Raw genomic sequence first — 25,225 nt, forward strand, 5'->3', positions numbered from 1 at the left:
TGTTTAAATATTCAGTTTGCATGTCTAGTTACAAGTCTTCCTCTAAATTGGTAAAGGTTAACGTGTTAAGTAAATAAAATAAACAAAGACGGAAATTTACAAGAGAGAGTTATCTTGTATCTGACTATCTTCACTTCCTGCTAAAACCATGGTGCATTCACTTTACGCAGTATGTGTCGTTCGTAACTATAAAGACATTAATCAGTTCGGTAAATATTGTAGATTTCTTTACATAAATTTACATTTACAATTTGCGATGTGTTGGTTTTCATTTTTGTCTCTTTCCATCCTTCATTTATTTATTTTGCTGCGCTGTCTGTTTAAAGGGATAGAATGAAATTTTTTAAATACAAATCTTTTAAAAGGTTGGCAGCAGTAACCTTAATCTGGTTTTATATTAAAAGGAAGACTCCCCTACAAAAATGCTTGCCCTAACAATTGCTTTAGCAAATATTTTCAGTGTTTTTTCTAATCACAACTTTTCTAGTCATTACATTTTTATTTTTATTTGAAGAGAAGCACCAGGGTAAATTAGGCTATTCAAATATACCCATCACCTTGTTTTTCCCATCTACCCTTATATATTCGGAAAATGCATAATTATAACACTATCGTTTAATATTGCAGTTGATTGTGATTAACCCATTCTTTATCTTTTCCATCATCAAAATGATCCCACCACTTCATTGAAGCTTTAGCGTACACTTAGGCATATATCAAATATGATCATGAAAGATGTAACCAATGTGCATGTAACGTTGAATATATAAAGAGGTAAATGAATTTGAACCACTGTATTTATCAACAGAAGCGTGTCACAAAAAATAAAAATTGAGTCCTATTGATAAACCATTATGGAATTATGAATCCCAAGTTCACTTGTTCGGTATATCCTATGGTAAAGGTAAAAAATAATATGATTACATTACTGTAATTATTATTATATTGTAGGTAATATTTTACCTTTTTATAGACTTTTACAAGAATATTGCTTCAAAAATTCAGAGATATCTCTTTAAATGAACAGGAAGCTGCTATTTCCTGTGGTGCCTGAAGGCAGCGCGGTGAACCTAGCTGGCAGCTGCTGGGCCGTGTTGCTGTGTGGGAGGGGGGACGAGCCGAGCTGTAAGCTCGTTCAGCCATGTTGGTTTCCTTCTGCTGTTCACAAACGATGAGAGAGGAGAGTCATGGCCTTGTCAATGAGCGGAGACGATGAAGAATATGAGTCAGAGTCCGAGCAGGTACTTACCGCTACTCTTCGTTATATTGACTATTTTAGTCCGTGGGAAGTTTAACGAAATGTGAGGAAGAAAGGCGTTTTTTTGAGTGTGTGTGTGTGTGGTTGTGTGTGTGTGTGGTTGCTTAAGGTTAACGATAACCCCGCTCTTCTGTGTTTGTGTGAGTCAGGTTCAGCCAAAGGTATTAGAAAAAGGTGTTCACAAATATCACTCACCTGTAATAATGGACATTTATCTAAGTATTATGTGCCCATATAAAGATGTTTATTAGCTGTTCTACACTGGCTGTCCGGGACACACCGCATACTCTGCTCCTTTGATGTTAGCTACAACTGACCCATTTTGAGCTGGCCATTAACGCGGCGCAGCTTCGGTCCGGTCATGATTTGGATAATTTCCTGTTAGCAGAAGCCTCCACCAGCCACCAGCTCGGCTTCAACATGTTTTAAATCTAAGCCCGGAGTGAAGCGCTTATTGCTCCCCGAACACCGACCTGCCACGTTGAAAAAAATGCTTTCTTTCTTTTGATTCATTTCCTCACTCTTCCAAAACTTGTCCTGCCACTCTGCGCCTTTAAGAAGGCTTTTGGCGAAATGTTGTTGAGGCAGGGACCGGGGAGGGGGATGGGGAGAGGGAACAATGAAGTGGCTTTTACTTCTGGTGCTTGCTGGACCTCTGCTTCTCAAACTAGGGCTACCCATAAACCCACCACCCTAAATTAAAAAAAAAACAACAAACAAACAAGGAAGAAAAAAAAACACTATCCGGTTGCGCAGATCTTAACATTTTACTCGTTTTGTGGCAAATTAAAGACGGAGTGCTTGGTAGAGTTCATGAGGAACGCTTAAAAGTGCTGATGCAAGATGCACATCAATGTGGTTGCACAATATTTGTACCCACAACACGGTTCCATTATCAGTACAACATCAAAGATGATGTTTTCACTTCTTTCCACCGTGACACGCGGTTGTCGACAGCAGCACTTGTTGTTATGAGGACCTCAGCAGATGATGAGCCTTGTGACTTTCTCCTACAAAATCCGAGCTGAGGCTGAGTCAGACGACTGTGCTTGGCATAGTAAGTTGTATTTTTTTTTTTTTTTTTTTTTTGTTCACAGGCCTCTGCAGCCAATCCCAAATTCCTGTCATATTACTGCAGAGTAACAGTCAGCACGAATCAGCTGATGCAGTAATGGCTCTAGGGGCCATCTTCAGCTAATGTGTTCAGGGTTTTTGTTTGTCACACTTTCACTGCGGTACATTTTCGTTTTATTTAAAGCGGATCTTCGAGGTAAAGTGGACCATTCAAGAATATAATCCTTTTTTTTTTAAATACTCGCATTTGTTTCAATTTATCCTCCCGAAAACTGTAATCCCAGTTTTTGGGATTTTAGAAAACTGCAAAAATTGCAATGGTATTAATTGCTATTTACTTCGTTTTCCTCACTCTTCAGTTTCTATTTTGTCATCAAGATGGCCCCACCTCTATAATGAAGCTTTAGCATCTCGATCACTTGGATCCATTTCAGGTGTGGACAGGAAACATGTAAAGAGTCGGTCCAAGCAGCCAGATGTGTTATTTATATGAGGTGTTTCATCCTGGCAGTCTCTTTTAATGGGAGAATTGCACAAATTACTCTCAGGATCCACTATATTGACTTTGTCTGCACAAGCAGGAATTTGACTTTAAATCTACAAATATTTAAATATCAGACTACATAGACTTCAGAGGAGATAAAATGAAAAAAGGAAGATAAATCACATTATTCACCTTTTGTGAAAACTAAAACCTCTCGTTTCACTGCTTACGGCCACTTCCTCTGCTGCAGATCATCGAAAATTAATTTTATTGTGGTGGTCCAAACTTATAATTTATTTTTCTCAAAGATGTGACGCCTAAAAACGGGCATTTTACCCTTTCATACTCCATCTTTCTGTACCAAACTTTCCGCCTAGCAGTGGGACTTTGTACCTTCGTGCTTTTATAAGCAGTTTGTTCTTACGCCTGCTTTCACTACTGATTTCTACTATCTACTGCTAGCCTATCGTTTGATACATGACTTGCATACTTGCTTGCTTTGAGGTATTTTGGTTTGATCAGAGGTCAAAACAAGCAGGCTGCTGCATAATGATTTGAAATGCTCTGGAGTGAAACGACACTCCTCGTTTGAAAGTGGTAAGCATTGGTCATCACAGAGGTCAGGCGAGGGATGAGGGAACTTCGGCTGAAACAGTTGTGAGTGATGTTGACAGTCACAGCCATCCCTGGAGCAGCTGCTCATCCTTCACTGGTTCCCTCCCACATTTTTTTATTACTATTATTTATTTATTTTTTTTTACAGGAGCTGGATGCGTCTGCGGGAGTGTGTTTTTTGTCGAAATAATTTGTTAGCAGTCGTTAGGGCGAGCTATCGGAGCGGCGGGGAGGGAAAATAATCTGGAAAGTGTACAATTTGGAAAAAATGTGATTGCAGACTTGATTCCTTCTTTATAGGCAAAATTTTATATCTGTGCATTCCTCCAAGCTTCTGTTTCTGTCGTTGTTCTTTCTTTCCTTTTTCCCCCTAGTTCCTTTAGAAATAAACTCATCGTGAACTTTTGTGTTTGACGCCTTATTGTGTTCTCTTCAAAATGGCACAAAGCACTAGAAAATAGTCTAGGAAAAGTCTGGAAATCAGTCTTGTGGGGGGAAGAATGTGAAGAAACCCTGGAATCTGTTATCTGAAGGATTAGGGAGAGAAGATTAGTCATGTAATGATTTACTTTGGATGTTTTCAGTTGGAGTAATCAGGACAAGTTTCACCTTTCCTCTTCAGTAAAGCTGTAGTCATTGTTGTCGTTAACCCAGATTGTCCTGTTGACCTCCCGATGCATGTTACCTGTTATACCTGTCCTCTGGATGCAAGCGGAAGCAAAATTTACCTCCTGTTGTTTGCTAACGTGTAACAATTTAAGGAGCTAGCAACAGTAGTAAGTCAGCAGTGTGGGGGCTGTGCACCTGTTAAAAGTAATGCTATAAGAATAAATCAGAAAGATGTTCACAGCCTCAAAGGAAATCATAACCACCTCCAGCGAGTTTATTTTTATCCATCTGTCACGCTCCCCTATTTAAACATTTGCCACCAGCAAGGCGAACTGTTGCCAAGGTAACGTCTCCTGCGAAGATGAAAGGAGCTGAGATGGCTTCTTCTTTTTGTTGTATTTTATAGTAATGCCATGGAAACGAGGAAGATTATTATTATTATTATTTTAAAAAAGAGGTTGATATTGAAGATAATTTAATAAACATTGCTGCAGCTTTTCTACTGTAAAGATGTGGATGTTAGTTGTACTGTTTTGTATGCCTTCCTGCTACAGCTCTACTTTATATGTTTAAATTCAATTGGACCAGATGAGGCATCATTTGTGTGGCCTGCTTGTGTTCTGTAGAGGAATGCATGGTGGAGATATCAGGATTTTTCAACTGAGTGACTTCCTTCTGACATGCTTTCCCACTTTTCCTTGCAGATGTTCAAAAAAAAAAAACAACTTCCCCCTTATGCAGGTATATGGTTTCTGCAGGATCTTAAACTGCTGTTAGTTAATGCTTAAACCCATACATGCATTCACTGCGTTTTGGTCTTGGTGTCAGTAGAGTTCATCTGTTATATTTGTTGTAGTTTTTGCAGAGGAATTCGGATATTTTGTGCTACAACAAAACAACAAAGAACTGTACCCTGGGAGCTGCTGAGTTGCAAATAAAACATTCTTTTTATCTAATGTTATATTTTAGTTTCTATTTAAGTAGTTTTTGTGATGTTTAAGTTTGAAATTTAAATCCAAGGGGTTTTAAAATAAAAAAAAGATGACTGACATGTGTTCCTATGTGAAAACTTTATTTAAAAATGCATCAAAGAACATGCTGTTGTTTGACGCGTTTACAGACTGAAAACTGCAGGAGTAGTTAGTTTTGATGTGTTCAATGAATAGGCAAAAATTCAACAGATTTTTCAGTATTTGACCTGCAGATTCAGTTCGTACCTTTTGTAGTTTATATTTGCCCAGAAGCTGAAATGAACAGGAGAACAAGCAATAAATCACATGTGTGTTCAGCATCAGCGACTCCCATTAAAGTATGCTGACTTGGCATTTTACCAAGAGAATTTCTGTAAACCTCTCCATATAAAAATATCAGCTCTTGGGCCTGTAGTTTAATTGGTTTTCGATTAACCATTTGAGCCGTCTTTGTCTTCCAGCAGCGAGCAGTCAACCGTCCGAAGCCAAAGATGGGGTCAACGTCGGCCGTCAAGCTGCCGTCCAACCGGAGCGCGTCGGGAGCCAGGCGCAGGAGAACGCGCTGCCGGAAGTGCGAGGCGTGTCTCCGCACAGAATGCGGAGAGTGCCACTTCTGCAAGGACATGAAGAAGTTTGGGGGGCCGGGGCGCATGAAGCAGTCCTGCATCATGAGGCAGTGCATCGCGGTGAGTCAACGAATGAGCTAGTCATTCCCAAGCTAGTTAAAATACAGAATGAAGCGATTGAGTAATTGCCATTTGAGCGCCTTTAAATTCTGCTGCTCTCATTTGCCTCGCTCCCCGCAGCCCGTCCTGCCCCACACAGCCGTGTGTGTGGTGTGTAAAGAGGCGGGGAAGGAGGACACGCTGGAGGACGAAGAGGAAAAGTTCAACTTCATGCTAATGGAGTGCTCCATCTGCAACGAGATCGTTCACCCCAACTGCCTCAAGGTACGCAAGGTACCTCAGACAGACGGTTCCCATGGTGACTCATTTTTGTTGGAGCAGCGTCCCGGGAAGGCCACGTCATTACGACATGACTCAGCCCCTTTACACTGGAATCTGGAGTTAATTTGATGCGGAAATTGTTTTTTGTTGATGAAACCCGCTGCTTTTACTCATGTGGTTATGAGGTTATAGTGGCTAAAGCCTGACTCTATTTCATTTTAGTTTGACTTTCAGCCTTTAAGCTGCGAGGAAAACACTAAACCTGTAATTGTTCGGTAGTCGACTGCCAAAGAACAAAAACTCTGCTTGTCGAGTCAGAAACATGTCGCTGCTAGTCCGGACGTGATCAGAGCTGCTTTTTAAGGCCGTGCTGCTACTTAAGCCGACGACACAGAACCAGAATGTCAGCAGTGTTTTCATTTTATTAAACAAACACAGCTGAGGAAAAATAGCTCTCATAAAAATGCCTTGTTCACTTGCACAGTGCAGCTGAAGACGTGTAAGTTCCTCTTGGCATCTAAAAGCCACTTCCTCTTCATGCAGCCAATACATGTTGATGGCGTGGCGATCTGGGCGGACCACCGCTTCTGCTGCTGCAAGATGATTAGTTGCAATAGAAATTAAAATTCCTGGGCAGGGGGGATTGTAAAGGAGCAACCTTTGCAATTATAAAGGTTGCCTTCAGTACAGCTAAATAATACTTGCTTAGAGTCACAAATTTTGCATAACCTTTTAAAAAAAGAAAAAGACAGCTTAAAATTGTTAATAAATATCTACTGCAGGAAGTTTGTTATTTTTAAAGAGCCCCACTTCATAATGGTTTATAGGTTTTAAAATAAAGAAAAGTTTAGCAGAAAAGAAGATGGATACATTTCCATCTTCTGTGGGATGAACATAATTTCCAACTTAATGTCAAAATTGAAAAGAATATATCACTGGCACTTTCAGTGTCATTCTGTTGTGAAATTAGCTAATTGTATGACAAAAAAAAACTATTTAAACTAGTATTTGTTGTTAAATTTATATTTAAAACTTTAGTTTATTCTTTATCATTTTAAGGCAGAGTTGTTGGGAGTCGTTGCAGACGCCTGCTCTAAGGAGATGACGCATAGGAAATATATGTGGTAAAAAGAACAGCATGTCACTTTATCTTGTTATATCTGCAAGGTAGATGGTGGTGGCAGCATCATGCTGTGGCCAAGAAGCTGGTTAGGACTGATGCACATCTTTTGGCTACATGTCACTTATTTTTCCTTTTATGTTGGAGAATGACGGTACATGAATTTACATTTGACAAAAATCAGTTCAATACTTTTTTGTAAAAAGAAAAATGAAAGCAATCAACTTTTTTTGATTCAGGTTTGCACAGATGATCAACTGACATGTTGTTTTTCGGCTTAATGTTTATATACATAATAATAATTCAGGTTGAACAGCGCTGACCGGCCTGACGAGTGCACATCGCAACAGTCACTTTCGCTTCCCACAAACTCACTACTTGTTGGACTCTGTTTAGGCTTGTTGTGGTTGAAATCCTACTCCCTTTCTAAGTTTTTTTTCTTTCTCTCTCCATTCTCCTGTCAGGTGAGTGACGCCTCAGGTGTGGTGAATGATGAACTGCCTAACTGCTGGGAATGTCCCAAATGCAACCACGCAGGAAAAAGTGGAAAAGTGAGTACAATCATGCACGAGCCGAAGGCTGCGCACCGAGTCTTAATCTTGCAAAGTTTTGATAACGTTTTGTGAAGTTACCTTAACGATAAAGAGAAGAGTCGCTTCCTCTTTTAGATGGTTTCAGTATATCTTTTTTATATATGATAATCTGCTGGCCACTTCCTGTTAATTCTGCCGTTTATGAAAGTCCTTCACATCACTGAATCGGACAGAGGCAGGAAACCCCAGACAACCAGAAGTGTTTCTTAAACCTTAAGCTCTGCTAGTTAAATATCGGACAGGGTTTTCTAGTCATGATAGGCTAAAGGTATAAAGTCGTCTCCACTGTTTTTGTCCCCTTTGGTATTGAAGCAAAAAAGGGGCCCCGGGTTCAAGTACGCCTCCAACCTCCCCGGCTCTTTGCTGAGGGAACAGAAACCCGCAAAGGAGGAGGGGGACCTTTCCTCTGCGACGAAGAGGAAGCCGGACAGAGACGAGACGCCAAGATACAGAACTGAGGAGGCTCTCCATCGGCAGCCGCCGCTGCTGTCCCCCAGCGGCCTGCCGAGGCCCAGACCCGAGGACAAACTGAGGAAGAAGAGGAAGCTTTTCGATGATGATGACGAAGAGGACCTCAATGTGAGGAAGAAGGTTGGTATAACTGCCAGTGACTTGCAGTTCCTTGCAAAACTGTTCAGATACATTTAACTTCTACAAGGCGGCGGATTAGAATCGGCATCATCACAACTGCAAATGACTCCTTGAATGCTGTATTTTCTGGGCTCTTTTACTTTAGGAGCCATGAGAGCTTTAAAGTTGGTTTGGGTAATAAAGCAATAACAATCCCAGAGCTCGGGTGGGGAAAATGTCAACATGGCAAATATTACATTCCAAATGTGGATTTCATGGAGACTTGGCAGAAGAAAAGTCATAAGTTTTGTTTGTTGTTTTTTTTTTCTTCTGCAGTTTGCCACAAACTATGTAGGCGACATAAGCAAACATGTGGAAGAAAGTTATCTGGTGAGATGAGAACTTTACATTCCCTCTTGTAAAACAAAAAAACTACACATCATAATGTGAGATTCTTCTGTTCATAAGGGAACGGCTGGTTGCAGCCTGTGGGAGGTAAATGCAGGACAGACCTAGTGCAATATCTGATAGAGGCTGTAAAAACTTACAACTGGAATGGATTGTACATAATGAATTGACTTGGACAAAAACCTAATCATATTAAATGGCCCCATTAAAGTTCAGATCTCAATTCAGTTGATAATCTGTTGCAAAATAAAATTGACTTTGCGCACTTTACACTGGAACTGGAAGACATTTTAAATATCCCCCATAAAAAAAAAACCCAAAACAAATGAAAACAGTAAATAAAAAGGAAATAAAAACCACACACAACCGATAACATCAAAAATAGTTTATAAAGTCTCTGAACAAAATTATCCTCATGAATTGAATCATCAGAATGGGAATTATCAAGCCCATTTTAATTTATGAGATTAATTCACAGATTACTGCGACAGGCCTGAGGCTCTAAGAGTTTGGCACCAAATGACTTTTAGTAACTGTTGCTAAATCTCTCTTCTGAAGGACAAGTCAGACGATTCGTACATTTCTAAACTTCTACCCCAAGTCAAGACGGAAAAGGAGGAGGAAGATGATGATGATGAAGAAGGCGGAAGGGAGCATCCTTTCCGCAGCGGCGTGGACAGGAAAGGGCGCTTCGGAGAGGCCGAAGAGGATGGTGACTACAGAGACTCCAGAAACGACTCGTTGAATTCTTCCATCAAAACCCCACTTGGAGACAGCGACCACTCTCTCTGCAGCTCTCCGCAGGCCGGCCCCAGCAGCGAGGGGGGCAGCGAGACGCAGGAAAGGGGGCCCCGTCCGAAGGCTCGCCGTAAACGGCGTCTGCCCAACAGGGAGCTGAGCCGAGAACTGAGCAAAGCACTGAACCAGGAAATCCAGAAGACCGAGGACTGCCTGGCCAACGAGAACAGGCAGCCGCTCAAGGTGGAGCCAGAGACAGAGAACGAGGAGCCAAAGAAGCTGTTCCGCAACGGTAACGAACTTGGCGACCAGAGGTCCCACCTCAAGACCAAAGAGATGAACGGGAACACCTGGGATTTGCGCCACTTTTACCCAAGTCAGATCACTCCCCTGGGCTTCAACCGGAGCACCCCGACCACGCGGCCGGTGCCGCCGCGCTCCCCTCCCAAGTGCGTCCAAATGGAAAGGCACGTAATCCGGCCGCCTCCGATTAGCCCGCCTCCCGACAGACTGCCCCTGAAAGACGGGAAAGCACACATCCTCCAGCGCGAAGTCTGGATGAAGATATTCGGCTATCTGTCACACCAGGAGTTGTGTGTCTGCATGAGAATCTGCAAGACGTGGAACCGATGGTAAATGCACAAACTTCTCTAACTCGAGCTGATTTCTTTCTTTTTTCCTTTTTTTTGTTTTTTTTGCAGTTATGAAATACAAGAAAGCTGAACATGAAAATGCTGTCTTTTATTTGATAGAGGTAGTAAATTTGAATCAGAGAATGAAAGGAGTGCAAGACTAACTACAGATGATTGCAGAGGCACAATAAGAAAATATTAAAACATTTTCCAGTCTTTTTACATTTGAAATCTATTGAAGATTTAGGCAAAAGTACAAAATAGGGGAGATAAAATGATAATAGCCCCCTGTTGATTAGTGCAATGCCAAATTAAATGTTCAGTAATAACTGTACATGTGCTCTGCTTGGACCTGATGTGTCACACAGATTTTTATTCCTTTATTTTTCCTGTGACCAGGTGTTGTGACAAGAGACTTTGGACAAACATCGATTTAAACCGCTGCACCTCCATCACACCGCTCATGCTCAGCGGGATAATCCGCAGGCAGCCGGTCTCCTTGGACCTCAGCTGGACGAACATTTCCAAAAAGCAGCTGAGCTGGCTCATTAATAGATTACCAGGTACTTGGATATGAGACGCACACAGGATGTAGAGAATAAAGGTGTCCTTTGTTTTTTCATTTTTGGATCAGTGATGGAAAATACGGTTGTAACTTCCAGGTCTGCGAGTGTTAAAGCTGTCGGGTTGTTCCTGGGCTGCTGTCTCTGCACTCTGCACGTCCAGCTGCCCCCTGCTGCGCACTCTGGATGTCCAGTGGGTGGAGGGACTCAAAGACGCACAGATGAGGGATCTCCTTTCACCACCCACAGACAACAGACCAGGTACGGTACAAGGAATCAGATTATTCTCGTCTGGAGCACCATAAATCATAAGCACATTATGGCGAGTGTGAAGAAGAATGAACATTCTCAGAAATTTACAGAATAGTGCAAATTATATCAGATCTACCTACTAGGAAGGAAATTGTCAGTAATAATTAGCTACGGTGCTAACATTAGCATGAGGGATATCAATCAAGTTTGTTTGTGTAGCACATTTCAATGCAGTTCAAAGTGCTTTGCATCATAAAAACACAAAAATACAAAGTCATAAAACACCAGATCACCAGCATGTTGACCTACACTAACATACTCCATCCAGCATTGTGGGGCAACATGCTACAGCTAAAATTCTATCAATCGCATATGGGTTATCACTAGTATGTTGACTAACATTAACTCACCCCATTCTTTATGTTAAGTTTAGCTTTTATATCAAAAATAGCTAACATGCTATTTTCTCCTAAAATGCTAACGTTAGCAGAAATGGTATCACCATGGCCTACACTAATGTACTCAATTTAATACAAATGAAACCATGCAATAATATTTTAGACAGACAGAATGCTAATATTGGCTAAAATGATATCAATCGCATATACAGTATTACTAGCATGTTGACTAACATTAACTCACTCCACTCACTTTAGGTTTAGCTTTCATATAAAAATTAGCTACCATGTAAATTTTTTTCTAAAATTATAACATTAGCATAAAGAGTATTATTGACTTACTGTAGCATACACCAAATTAGCTGGAAAGTTAATGTTAGTTCAAATACTCTTAACTGCATATGGGCTATCACTAGCATGTTGGCTAATATTAACTCACTTCATTCAGTGTTTTCACTTTACATCATAGGAAATTGTTGGTGTACTTTTACTATGCCTGAATGTGTCTTGATGACAATTCTCACTGCCATTTTCCTCCTAGCATTAGATGTGAACTAATGCGTGCCGTACCAACAGGTCAGCTGGATAATCGCTGCAAGCTGCGGAACGTGGAGGACCTGCGGCTGGCAGGGCTGGACATCACCGACACGTCCTTGCGTCTCATCAGTCGGCAGATGCCTCTGCTGTCCAGGCTAGACCTGAGCTACTGCAACCACATCAACGACCAGTCTGTGAACCTGCTCACTGCAGCAGGAACTACAACCAGAGACTCACTCACAGAAATCAACCTATCAGGTGAGACCTGCACTAGAATGGTGGCAATAAATACCGATGTGCACGTTCAGAAAGCCTCGAACGGAAATTAAATTTATTTTGATGCACAGCCACATAGAAGATGACTACATCATTTTTATTGTTATAGCTGCATTTTAGGGTGTTTTCATATCTATAGTTTGTTTACTTCGGTCTGAATCCGTTTGTTCACTTGTAACTTTTTCAAGTGGCTCAAATTCTTTCCACATAAAACTCCAGGTGAACTGTAATCACGATTGGTTAGATGTGTCCAAAAACACGAAGCAGAGGCTGTGTTAACTAGTAAAAAAAACATTATTTAATCATATCATTACTTTGTTTCTCAACATAATTTTTATGAGGAATAATCTAAAAAGTATACCAAATGATTTTGAGATTTCTTGAAAGTTGCATAGAACTTTATGCTTTATGAAAAAGTTACTCCGTTATTTATTAGCTTGCTTACTTCAACGCAAACCTGGCTACGGGAAGCCGTTTGGCTCAAGTTTTCAGAATGTATCTGGAAGCTGCTGGATCCCATTCACACCGTAACAGAACCGCTCTACAGTAGAGTTTCTTTGGAACTGGACCACCTCCTCCAAACGGTCTCAGAACAGTTTTTCACCTCGACACAAACGAAGCCAAACCAGTTTGTTTTAAATGGACTCAGGTGCGACACTAAAATAACACAGTGTTTTATCTGATTTAGGAAAAAAAAGTCTAAATATCTTATTCATAAAAAATCTGAAATGTGTTAACTTATTTTCTTTTACTTATAAAAAATGAATCCTAAAATGCGGGACATGTAAGTTTATGCTTGTCACTTGTACAAACTTTAGCACACACAATTTTCTCATAGAATACCATACTGGTGTTACGGCTCAGAACCTCAGATATGTTTAGAATAAGATGGGTAATCAGACCTTCAGGCTCAGCCCTGCTAGAATAGCTATAAAATATTATAGTTAAGATTTCTCACAGAGAAAGAGTTCTGTGTTTTATCTCTTCACATGAAGGAAGTTGGGAAATCTATATTTCCCATATTTCTCTCCGTTTTTTTGACCTCATGTGATCCGAAAAGAGGGAACCGAAACCTGGGTGACTGAAATGTTGCGCCTCTACAAACATTTGTCAGCAGTTGTTTTTTATTTTTAAGCTAGAACTGTACACTAAGTTGTTTGTCTGAAAATAGGATTACTGTATGAGCTTCCTTTTCTGACGTGCCTGGAAAATGAAGTATGGTAAACCTCCATTCCCTACTCTACTCTCTGAAAGTTGTATATAGTTGTAAATCTGTCAGTATTTTTTTTTCTTGTTGTTGTACAAATCAATAAGGAGCTCCGGTATTTATAGAGTTTTGAAATGCAAAATGTGAAAAAAACATGACCCCCTTGATTAACACAAAACTAATAACCGTTCTCCGTTCCTCCCACTATATTCTAGTTTGTAACAGAGTCACGGATCATTCATTGAACTATTTCAAGCGCTGCGGCAGCATCTGCCAGATCGACCTTCGCTTCTGTAAGCAGGTGACCAAGACGGCCTGTGAGCACTTCATTGCAGAGATGTCTGTGAGCGTCCCGTTCAGACTGAAAGAAGACAAGCTGCTGCAGAAGATAAGCTAGTTTCCATCGGGACAAAACAAACAACAACATTTTCAGACTGTTTTTGCACTTAAACTACACGTCCTGTGATAAGTCTCTGAATCACTGTCGTCATAGAATACAATGAGAGGGAATTCAGTGGGAGGTGATGTTCATCGGACAGAAAAGGAGGAAAAAGGTTGCATGTATTTCTTTTTATATTTTTACTTTTATAAACATGTGGTTGTATTTGAGTTATTTTTATTGGTTTTGTTTCATTTTTGAACATATTTTTGTACAAGCAAAATCCATCAAGTTGTTTTTTCTTTCTGTTTCTGGAGCCCAAATATCAGACTCTTGTCATTTTCAACAGAACAACTTGGCTTCCTTTTTTTTTTTTTTTTCTTTTTCTTTTTACTTGAGTGCCAAAATCTCTGTTTGACGTCGACGCTTCAGTATACAGATAAGAAAAACATGCATGTGCTGTGATTTAATTACCATAGCTACGTTAAATAGATAAATTTCAGAGAAGAGAAGGCGATAAATTTCATATTTCTGTTACATCCTTGGATGTTTTACAAAAGACTTTTAACTGTGGGGCGTTTTGTTTAGGGGTTTTCAGCAGTCTCTCAATATTAATTTATTGATTTATATTTTTATTACAGTTTGTATTTATTTGTTTATTCAGTGACTTGACATAGGTGTCTTACATAGTTGGTTCAAATGATGCGTGTGAATAATTTATCAGGGTGGTTGGAGCTTGTCCCCAGCCACCTGGTTTGTGTTTTGGTGCCCAAAAGTTAATTAAAGCGAATTTAACAATGACTTTAAAGCAGGCGACCTCACGCAACTATATGGACAACTAATTATGACCTCTGCAAGTATTTGCATACATTTAAAAATATACTTCATACAGTCGGTGTTGTATTTTTGGGTGTTGTGCTGTAAATTTATCGCCTCAGGTGAATGTGATTATGTTTATACATGTAAATCAAAAAAGAAGTGCTAATTTGCATTAAAAGAACTTAATTTGTATCATCATCGAGACTTTTTGACTGATAAATGGCTTAAGCACAGGTTTATGGCATTCTGATTCCTGTGTGGATATAGAAAAAGGCGGAGGAGGAAGGATAATAGAAGTATAAAGCTGAAAGGTAGAGAGAGTGAGACACCCTAGTAAACTGCTTCTACACCTGTAGAAAGGTGAGAAAAAAAGCAACAACATATTCCTATATATAGATATATATCTATATAAATATACATAATATATAATCAACAATGTCACTGAAAAGCTTACAGTTATAATTATTACAAGATGTATTCAGTGGCAACAGCATCCCAAAATCTGTTTACAGGTTTCTGTATATAAATGTTCAATAGGCAGACATTGAGCTTGAAGCCACAGAATACAAACATGTTCAAGTGCAGGTTTCCTATCTTTCACTTTATAATAAATATTTGATTTACTTTAAAATGTTACTAATTTTATTACAATTCAGTCTTAGATCTATGAACGGTGATTCTGTTTTGCCAACTTTTACTTTACATGTTGTTGGGTGAACCTAGTTTGAGAACAGTCCTTGTGGAACCACCCATCCTGGTTTGAACAACTGGACGATGCATTAGACACTGTGCAGACCGGTAATGTACATACTCAATAGCATGGATGTTACAGGCTTCCAATGATTCATTTGAGGACTCGTGTTTTGCCGTGGAATCATTTCAATAAATTTTAAAAACTTGGATTGGGTTGGGAATTTTCTCTAAACAGAAGAGGGTAATTTAGTCAAGAAGCCAAATTAATATGTAGTTCAATGTCCCTTGGAACATAGCAGAAAACCTTTTTTTTTCCAGATCGGCAATTACAATCTGGGATTTAATTTCAGCTGTACATTTAAGTTTCTTCCTATCAGAAACTGGTGAAGCTCATTTGATTAATTTGATTTTCCAGAATCTCGATCTGGATTTATGCCGCTAACTGGCTCCACTCATCAGATTTAAAATGTTCATTATGTTGGATCCAGCTGTTTCCACTGTTTAAATTCTTGGTTTGTGGCGCCAGCATCACTGGCACTGAACCAGACCCTCAGCATGATGCCGCCACAAGCGTGCTCGACAGTCTTTCAAACAAACTTACTGTCATCGTGTCCAAATGCCACAACTTCTCACCCCATTCGCCATATTTGAGTGATACTTGATGGTGTCTATGAACACCGAGCTTCAAGAATGGCCTTGTCTTAAATTGCACGGACTATTTTTAAATGTGCTCGGAAAAACGACCGGTTTACTCGAACTCCTCCATTTGTCAAAAGCGGAACAGTAAAATCCAGCAAGAGTTACGCCAAAACGTGGCTGAGTTTCCTACTAAAAGTGAGTGGTTAACTGGAACTTGCTGTGGTACATTTAAAGGCCTAGATCTACTCATTACGTGCAACAGATTAATGGTAAATGTGAGCAGCTGTCGAAGCAAGCTGTGGATTAGTCAGGTTTTTACGAAGGCAAACCAAGCAGGAGCGAGATCAGGGAGGCCTTGCAGCTTTAGGAGAAGATGTCTGCTTGTGGGGGGCTATTTACAATTTGAACTCCCATATTTCGAAAGTCTCCTCATTTCCCTTTTCGATAGAGAAAAAGAAAAACAAAACACACACAAGACGACGCATTTCATTTGAAGGCATAGAAAGCAAAAGTTTGGCAAAACCTCAAACATCTTGTGCTGCCAGGCTCAGTGGTAGAAGGCTCACGAGTCAAGACTGTTCCACCGCCACAACACCCAGTCTCTCCTGCAGACCCCGAGCTGCAGGAGAGACCGAGCTTGACTTCTGTTTTTCCAAAATGCGCCAAAACTTGGGTCAAGCCCCAAAAAAGTAAATATTATTCATACATGAGCAAATCTGCAACAGAATGACCAAAACTATTAACTGTTGCCGTGAACCGAAGTTCAGACCTCAAACTCGACTTTAGTCATGTGATGCAAAACCTAGACAGCTACACAAAAACCTAGACAACCTCAAAGTAGTGAAGCGCTATAATTAGCTATCAATATGCTGCTTTTTGTATTTTACATGACTTTTTGCTCTGCAAATGCTGACAGCGCCGTTTGGTGTAAGGAGGGTTTTATTTAGGCCGCTGGAGAAAATTGAGTTTAACATCTACTCTTTACTGGATGGATAGCAGAATAGACAACTTGAGTCAAATCAAGATTAAAACACATCTGTAGATATTTCCCCACAGATCTGATTTGACAGGGAGTTTTTCTTAAAATGTTCTCTTGTTCTACACTTCTAAAATTCTTAGGAAAATACTGTAAATTACAAACTCGTGGTTAAACAAATTATGAAAAAAAGTGTAGTGTGAATTACGGTAGATGTTTTTTTTTTTTCCGTTTCAGAAACAAACGACTTTATTGAAAAGCACAGGTGTTTCTTGCAAGTCATGCACAATGGTAAAAATACAAAACAAAAAAAACTAAACAAAAAAAGAGAAGACATTAATTAAAATCTTTAATTTACCATAATATAAATGTCAACATCTGCAAATACAAAGACCATGCCTTGTACATGATTATACCTTCAGTAACAGAAAAGTGCAATTTGCTCCGGACATCTGTACTGTGACAGCAGCGAGTGTACTTTTTTTTTTTTTAAGCACGGGGAGGGAGATACTACAGAGAGAACGATGTAAAGCTTCTTGTTATGCTGCGGTTCAAAGAAAAGCTCGAGTCAACCAAAAACAGATCCAACACATTTCAGGCCACGTCACAGAACACAATCCTGAAAAAATAAACATTTTTGCACACAATTCAAACCAAATGGAAAAATAGAGCTATGTACATCTTATACAAACTGATATATGTACAAGTCATTATCTGGATATACTTTCACATCACTCACACGGTTTCATTAGTCATCTTATATATGACAAACTTAAAAATAACAATACATTTCATTCCAACAACTTGAGAAAATGTAAGCTTCACGTGAAAACCGTCTGCTAGAAAACAGGGCAGATGATTGGATGAGTTAGCACCAGTTTAGTTTGAGTCTCCTGTTCGCGGACTGAGACAAGAGGTGACAGACGTTAGCCGTTGCTGTGATAAGACCCTGCGTGAACGTTGGAACGGGTAACGCACTGAATTAAGCACGTATTTTATGACAGAGGAAATCGACACAATTAATAATGCATCGACCTCACAAAGCATAACCATAAATCAGTCGCAAGTAAGATATCCGCCAGAGCATCTGCTCCTTTGAGGACCGCGCAGCGCTACATTTAAAACGGCAAACAACATCTCAAAAGAAAAAAAAATCTAATTAGCGTCTCTCATCAGGCATTCAGGGAGAGGCGCACATTATCTAAGCCACTATTAGCTGTCGTGAGGTGCGGTGGGGTTGTGAGTGGTGCTGCATTAGCATGGAGCATGGGCAAAGTGCTTTCCGATCAAACATGCTGAAACATTAACACAGTGTCATCCCGCAGCTGAGGGAAGAAGATGAGAAAAGAAGCACCAAGGCGATTGCATCGTTTGGCACCTACCTTTCCCACCTCTGCTGAGATTCAGTGCAAGTCTTTACTAAGATAAGTGTTCGCTTGCAGCAGCAGGTAAAGAGTCGTAGATCTGAGGAGGAGCTACAGTTCACAGGCAGAGATAAGGATGGGATGTTTACAAAAAAAAAAGAAGTGCCCGGCAACCTTTGCTTTGAAATACCGTAAAGAACAAAAACCTCCTGGTCGATCAAAGTCAAATTCACCCCCAAAAATAAATAAATAAATAAAAAAAAAGAGAAAGAAACCATTATTCTCCTGCGTGCGAATGACCATGAAGACTCCCGCCAATATAAAGATCTGAAAATTAGTTTGTTTTTTTTGTAGGATTCAAACTTTATGAGCTGCAATTTTGAATTCGGGGGTTTCGAGTCAGTGGTGCATTAGCATTTAAAAACGTGCACAGCTCTCACGACGTACTGCCTGCATATCGGACACTGGTTCATTCTCTTGCCACAGTCGGTGCAAGTGACCAGGTGACCGCACTCCAACAGGACGCAGTCGATCACCGCGTCCATGCAGATCCTGCACAGATTGTCGTCCTGCAGCGTCAGGGGACACTTTTCACCGTCTGGAGACGTGGGGACAGAAGGAGGAGAAATGGGAGGTGACAAAAAAAGAGGGCGTAAATAAATTAAGCATTAGGCAATGAAATAAATTTAACTGCATTTGAGCACCTCACTGAAGTGCTTATTTCCCCTTGGGGGTTTTCCACGATTTGTTACGTTACAACCAGAAATTTCAATATCTTTTATTTGGATTTTATTAGCGCATCAGTGTGAAATAAAATCTATAATCTATAATACATTAACAGTTTGGGTGATATTGCACTGCCTGTAATTGGATCTGAGTGCAGAGGAAGAAGAAAATTGGTATTTGGTCTCGAAATTCTTTGTCGTAATAAAACTCCTTGGCAACATTGTTGAATAGCCTGATTAATTCCAATTAAATTGAGCCGCATGTGTTAGGAAAATGCAGCTCGGCTTCATTTACGGTAAAACATACAAGCTTATTATTATTATTATTGTTGTTTTTTGTTTGTCAAGAATCAAAGAAATGATCAACCAAACACATTTTTTTTTCTACTTCTTGTGCCATAAACACATTTAACTGGAATAGCTGGTAAAGTGGATTGAGGTTGCATTTGCTTAAACTGTAACATAAAAATAGCGACACGCGAGACGCATCAGTATTCATCCCCCTTTTACTCTGATACCCTTAAATTAAATCCGTTGTAACCAAGTGTTGTGTGAAGGTCTCAGAAGTGTATCAGAAAAGTTTAGTGAACATGAGGACTGTATTATGGGCCGTGTTGAACCTCCACTGCACGACTCTGCATTGGTTTTTTGTCACTTTCTTAAGCAAAACCTCAAAATACATTTTACATTTGAGGTTGTAAAAGTCAAGCGCTACAAATGTTTTCTAAAGGTATCCGTTTGTATATTTTTGCGTTAGGTCAAAAATATTAATTCCAGCCATGGCTGAGCATTCTTCTTCAGCAGTACAGTTTTACTGAAAACATGCTGCGTGTAGAGAGCAGGCACCTCGTGATCAATGAGATCTTCGGACGATCAACGCAAACAGCGACGGAGGGAGCCTGATTGCAAAGCTCAACACAAAATCAAAACGGCGTGAATTTGTGTTAATAGGTAAAAATAAATGAATATTTACTTTCCCTGGCAACACAACAGTAACCACCATTCAGCAGGACGAATGGCATGGATGGATAGCAGATGAAGACGGGTTCACAATGGACACATGCGTAGCGAGAATGCGGCTTTGCTCATACGATGGAAAAAAAGCGAGGCAGAGGTGGAACACCTGACCACGGTAATAAGCTATAACCTTACCTCCAATGGCACCGTTGCAGAGAGGAGAGGGGAAGGCCATCACTTTATAGCGGGAGGAGTAAAGCAAGCATGTGATAAGTTTATTATGACTTCAAAAGAAAAGCTATACGAGTAATCCTTTTTTTTTTCTTTTTAAATCTGTGTAATTTATGGCAAGATAATGTTACCGCCTACAGGACAGAATGTCAGAATGAGAAAAGATTGATGAAGTTTCTGTGGTTAAAAACAGGATCCTCCCAGCCAGTGCTGATAATCAAAGATATTTACACTGCAAAAACATAAATACCACTTGCCACAGCGGCCACCTGCTGAGGGGAATATTTAACTACATGTCACGCTGAATGTGCCATTTTCAAAAATTTGAATTACTGATCATTGAAAAGTCAAAACAATTGTGCAGGTTTCTGTGTGCTGCAGTGCGCATGAAATAACGCAAGCTGTTCCTGTGGAGCATGAAACCTGATTGGTCAATGTGCCCAGGAAGCCAACGTTTCAGACCAATCAGCTTGAGAAGAGCAGAGTACAGCGCATCTGGAAAGTATTCACTGCACTTTGCTTTTTCCACATTTTACCTTAGAGCCTTTAACATAACATAACATCCAGCAGTGATAGATTACAGAAATGGCATTTCTTGGTTTCCTATTCTTATTAAATTTGCAAAAACAAAACCCTTCTATCTTTTCCCCCACATTGTTTGTATCTGGGTATTTGTGTGTAGGATTTTGAGGAAATAGGTTAGCTCAATCGATACAACTTGGAATAAGGCTGCAACATAAAACGTGGAGAAAGCGAAGCGCTGTGAATACTTTCCGGATGCACCGCGAGTGAAAAAATAACGTTCATGATGTGGAGTAAATTGAACCATTAATAGTGAAATAATTGCGCATGAATTAACAATTGGACATACATTTTTGTATGCATTCAAACAGAATTTTAGCCCTTAATTAGCTGGTCTGAAGAGACCCCACTTAACCAATCAGATCTCAGGAAATATTTGATATTATTTCATCACTTTTTGGTACATTGTGATTTAAATAATTTACTCTTTTTTTAAACTAATCTAACTTGAAATCTAAACAAAATTAAAATGACTAACTGTATGATGCCCCTTTTTGGCCCCAATATGATGTTGAATAATTAAAGTTGTGTGACCAAAAGCCAAGTAAACACCTACATGTATTTGTATTCTTCTCCTTTTCTCTGTACAATCTGTTGACACGCTCCACCAGCTCCCATTTTTCACAGCACCCGGAATAGTTGACGAAATTCCTTGCCAGGATCTCCTTCAGCTGCCTGACCGACAGGCCCGTGATGTCCCTCACGCCAGAGATGTCAGAGACGGACGCTCCGGCTCCATGGCGTGTCTGAGGACTTGTCTAAAAAAAACAAAACAAAAAAACATTTTATACACAAAAATGTGTTTGTTTCAGTTTAGAAACAATTTTAAAAAATCTGGATTTAAAATCTGTTTTTATATTGTAACAAGTATGAGCCAAATGACATGGATCACCTGAGGAGTTTGTTCACTGGAGTCCAAGTTAAGGAGCGACACTGGTGTGGTCTCATCTGAATCCTGCAGGAAAACAATGTTCAGTCAGGAACGTGCCAGATTGCAGTAGATTAGGGTTACACACTCCATTACCCAGTTTATTGGGTGAACTGGAAACAAAAGTGCATTGTACTTTCCATTCACGGACAAGACTACAACACCACAAGCAGGCTGTAACAGTATTTACAGCGACTCCTGACAGTTCACAGGTAAGCTGTGTCTGTAAAGTGATCAGGCTCTCTGGTTGGTTTCTCACCTGGTTGGTTTCAGGACTTTCGCTCCTGCTGAGCGATTCCTCCAGCGTGGCAGCAGACAGCTCAGAGGCAGGCGGTGTGATGGAATCTGTTAGCGTGCGATGAATATGAGAGAGGAGGCTGGCTGTGTTAGGGTCCTCCACCTCCTCGTCGTCATCCTCCTCTTCCTCCTCCTCCTCTTCGTCCTCCACCTCAAAAGCCTGATGACAGAGGACCAAATCGACCAGGTCCTCCTTCTCCCTGCAGGTGTCAGTGGAGATGTTCCGCAGCAGCAGATACTGACGCAGGTCCCTCACTCGCAGACGCATGAGCCGCGGCCGATGGAACTCCGTGGCCTTCAGCAAATGGCAGGTGGAGCAAATACGTAGGCTCTCCAGAACCACAGTGCACAGCGAGCAGAAGCTCTTCTTGCAGTCGCAGCAAGTGTACTGCAGCGGGAAGGAAACGACAAGCTGGGGTGACGGGGAAGAGGCAGACGGACGATTTCACAGAGGTTTAACGCGTCACGCCTCGGTAAAATTCAGAGTCCAATGGGAGACGGAGAGAGTATATTGATGAAAACACTAAGCTGAAAAATTTAAGACATCTGAAACGTTACTGGGAGTTAGGGCTTTGTGACATGGCTTCAGTATAAAATCTTGGATTTTTAATCACATTTTTTGTCTTGCTTTCTTTTACGACAGAAAATATTTGCAAAAAGTGACTTATTTCTATCACCTCTACTGTGAGTTACACAAAGAAGCATTAGGCCACAATACTTTTTGCTTAATTACCAGAGTTTCGTCATAATATTAGCAGAATAAAGACGCAATTTTATCAGGAGAATGTCTTAAAATTGAGAAAAATCATTTTATTGAAAAAAAAGCCTCTAGAGTTATGAAGGTCTGACGAGATCTGACGAGGTCTGATTATTCATTTTAAGTTTTCTATTTTTTGTGTTGGATTTCTCATAAAAAGACTATGTTATTCTTGTATTATTACAACTTTATTCTTGTAATTGGAAAAAAAAAATGGCCCTAATATTCTGTCACAAATTTAAAGTCTATGCTTATGTTTGTTTGTTTTTTCAATTTGCTCACAAAGATAAATACTTTTTGCTTTCTCTAAAACTCTACAACCTTTTCTCTGTTTTTGTATTTATGTATTAATTTGTATATTTTTTAAAAATACGATGACCCATTATGAATCCAGGCAGCGCTCCAGCGTGCACCATTAAAAAGGCAAATTACCAAGCAACGCTGCAGGACACATATGCAAAACCCTGTAACTGTCCTATTTCATGACAAGCTTTAAACAAACGTTTGAGATAACAGACTGTAACGTCACGGTTAGAAAACAAAATCTACAGGTGAGCAAAATTCACAGGAAAATGAGGAAGACACGAGGGAGAAAAAAGGAGAAGCAGCATTTAAGAAAAACTCACTTTGAGACGAGACAGATAAGGAGTGTCAGATGAACATAGAGGGGGTCCGTGTGAGACTGTCAGGGTATTAACCCTAATTCTGATCTTCTCAAAATCTCTTAAGTAACTCATTCCACTTCTAATCCCTTAAGTTTAGTCCAACACAACTAATGCACAGTTAACATTTAGGAAATCAAAGTGTTTTGTGCAGATTTGTTAAGTTTCTACGCAGCTGCAATCCATGCTAATTACCTGTAGTACATGTTTTAGATTTTTCCCCCCCCCCTGCTTCAACACATTTGAGCAATTAAAACAAGGCTGGAAGATATATATATATATATATAAATATATATATATATAAAAAAACAATATTGTTAAATATTTCAATGATGATATCAACTCTGATTAATTCAAAATTCCCTTCCATACAAGTCTGATTGAGCTTTATTGTCTCAGACACTCAGCAAAAAGTCTATTCAACTCACATATAGATTAAGTAAAATAAACTAACCCTGAATTTTTAGCTGTTAACATATTGTAGCTGTCTTAGTGTTTACTTTTGTGTCACCTATGACCTTTGAATAATTTAAAGCTTTTTTTTTTATTGCTTAAACATTTTGTGAGCAGATTTAGAAAGCGTGACAGAAAAAAGCTTCTCCAGTGATCAGCTTCTTTTTTTTCTTTTTTTTATTTCAAATCTGTTGATAACCTTAAAATTAGTTTTCATATGACGCACATTTTTGACGTGGACGGGAATCTACAGCACCTAATGAGACCTACCTTCCTCCTGAAGACTGAGAAGGCCTGTCCACAAGCCTTACAAACAAGACCGGGGTTCCCTGAGCTGTTGGGTGGGTACGTGGAATATCCCGCACTGGGGGCGAACCTGAAGGGCCCGGCGCCGGCACCAAACCCTGGCTGCTGGCCTCGGACGGCCCCGGTACCCATGACTTCATTCAGCAGACCACAGCATGAAGCCCACACCGACGAAGCCCCAGCCTGGACACATGACAACATAGTTTTATCTCAAAGGTGTCACTCCATGTCAACTTTATGAAGATGTTCTTCAATAAATGTAAGTAAGCAACGCTGCTCGCGGGGAGAAGCTGCTGTCCCAGCGTCGCGTATAAACACAGCAACCACAAAAAAAAAACAAAAAAAAAAACAACCAATGTGTTGCTCAAGAAAATTGTTGTGCATTATTACATATAGTGACCATTTTACAGAGGAAAAAGAAAACAGCAATGCTAGTCTAAACGAGAGCTTACTACAATAACAGTACAACAGAACATATGAATCAGTAAGAAATAAAAATCACCAAAAAGTCATTCACGCATAAGCGATGCATTTTAAAGGCTAATGTAGCACCGACCGCTGTGATTTCCGCCGGGGCTTCCGTTACATTAGCCACCGTTAGGTTAGCCAGCGTTAGGCAATTGCTGCTATGGACAACGGATACATTTAAAAAGTGCACCTTCATTGTAGCTCCGACGTTGCTACTGAGAAAAACCCGACACCCGGTGCAGTCATTGCAAATCGGTACGCAGCTTATTTAGCCAAACAGCAGCTAGTGACGAGGAGACAACCCACTGTAGTGCACTAACTCACTACCGCTATCCTCCTGCTGCTGCTGCTGCTTCTTTGGCAACTATCAAACCATGCTGAAGGTGCATTAGCGCCTCCATTTGGACTAAAAGAAAAAATAAAGCTGTCTTCATTCTCTCAAAACTACTTTCACAAAGTCAGTGTAAAATCCTCAAACTTTTAATCTCAAGAGATTATCAAGTAGCACCATCTTTACCACCAATCTTCTTGCATTTTATGCGTGGCAGCAGAACAGGCGTATGTATCCTACTTTTGCTCAGGAATGGAAATGGGCAAGTTTTAAGTTAAATTAAAAGTGGACATTTCCAGTCCAAAGTACCAAACAGTTTAATACGACTACCTTGATATGCAATATAGTGACAGTTCCTGACTGGGCTCTTTTGCTTTTGACCTGCTGGGTTGACGAAAGCTTCTGT

At 40.1% G+C, this 25,225-nt stretch overlaps 2 protein-coding genes across 5 annotated transcripts; one reads left to right on the forward strand and one right to left on the reverse strand.

The window, feature by feature from the left end:
- The first annotated feature begins 1,103 nt into the window (after positions 1–1,103).
- LOC102228067 (lysine-specific demethylase 2B-like) lies at positions 1,104–14,648 on the forward strand. 3 transcript variants are annotated; one of them, XM_023343929.1, is made up of 11 exons: positions 1,104–1,241; positions 5,473–5,697; positions 5,818–5,961; positions 7,543–7,629; positions 7,975–8,262; positions 8,578–8,631; positions 9,208–10,019; positions 10,419–10,582; positions 10,682–10,843; positions 11,809–12,027; positions 13,468–14,648. In XM_023343929.1, the coding sequence occupies exons 1-11, from the start codon at positions 1,188–1,190 to the stop codon at positions 13,647–13,649; spliced, it is 2,391 nt and encodes a 796-aa protein (XP_023199697.1). In that variant the 5' UTR covers positions 1,104–1,187; the 3' UTR covers positions 13,650–14,648. The 3 variants fall into 3 exon arrangements, with proteins under 3 accessions (XP_023199697.1, XP_023199698.1, XP_023199699.1); XM_023343930.1 differs by having other exon boundaries at positions 7,984–8,262; XM_023343931.1 differs by lacking the exon at positions 8,578–8,631.
- A 2,437-nt stretch (positions 14,649–17,085) lies between these two features.
- Positions 17,086–25,194, reverse strand: LOC102227808 (E3 ubiquitin-protein ligase RNF34-like). 2 transcript variants are annotated; one of them, XM_023344254.1, is made up of 7 exons: positions 24,679–25,194; positions 23,985–24,203; positions 21,805–22,230; positions 21,510–21,572; positions 21,174–21,375; positions 20,000–20,041; positions 17,086–18,720 (listed from the first exon to the last, which is right to left on the reverse strand). In XM_023344254.1, exons 1-7 carry the CDS (start codon positions 24,682–24,684, stop codon positions 18,533–18,535), a joined length of 1,146 nt encoding a protein of 381 aa, XP_023200022.1. In that variant the 5' UTR covers positions 24,685–25,194; the 3' UTR covers positions 17,086–18,532. The 2 variants fall into 2 exon arrangements, with proteins under 2 accessions (XP_023200022.1, XP_005809021.1); XM_005808964.2 differs by lacking the exon at positions 20,000–20,041 and having other exon boundaries at positions 24,679–25,192.
- Between the last annotated feature and the right edge of the window lie 31 nt (positions 25,195–25,225).

This window comes from Xiphophorus maculatus, chromosome 12, assembly GCF_002775205.1.
Source record: "Xiphophorus maculatus strain JP 163 A chromosome 12, X_maculatus-5.0-male, whole genome shotgun sequence".
Classification (NCBI taxonomy): domain Eukaryota; kingdom Metazoa; phylum Chordata; class Actinopteri; order Cyprinodontiformes; family Poeciliidae; genus Xiphophorus; species Xiphophorus maculatus.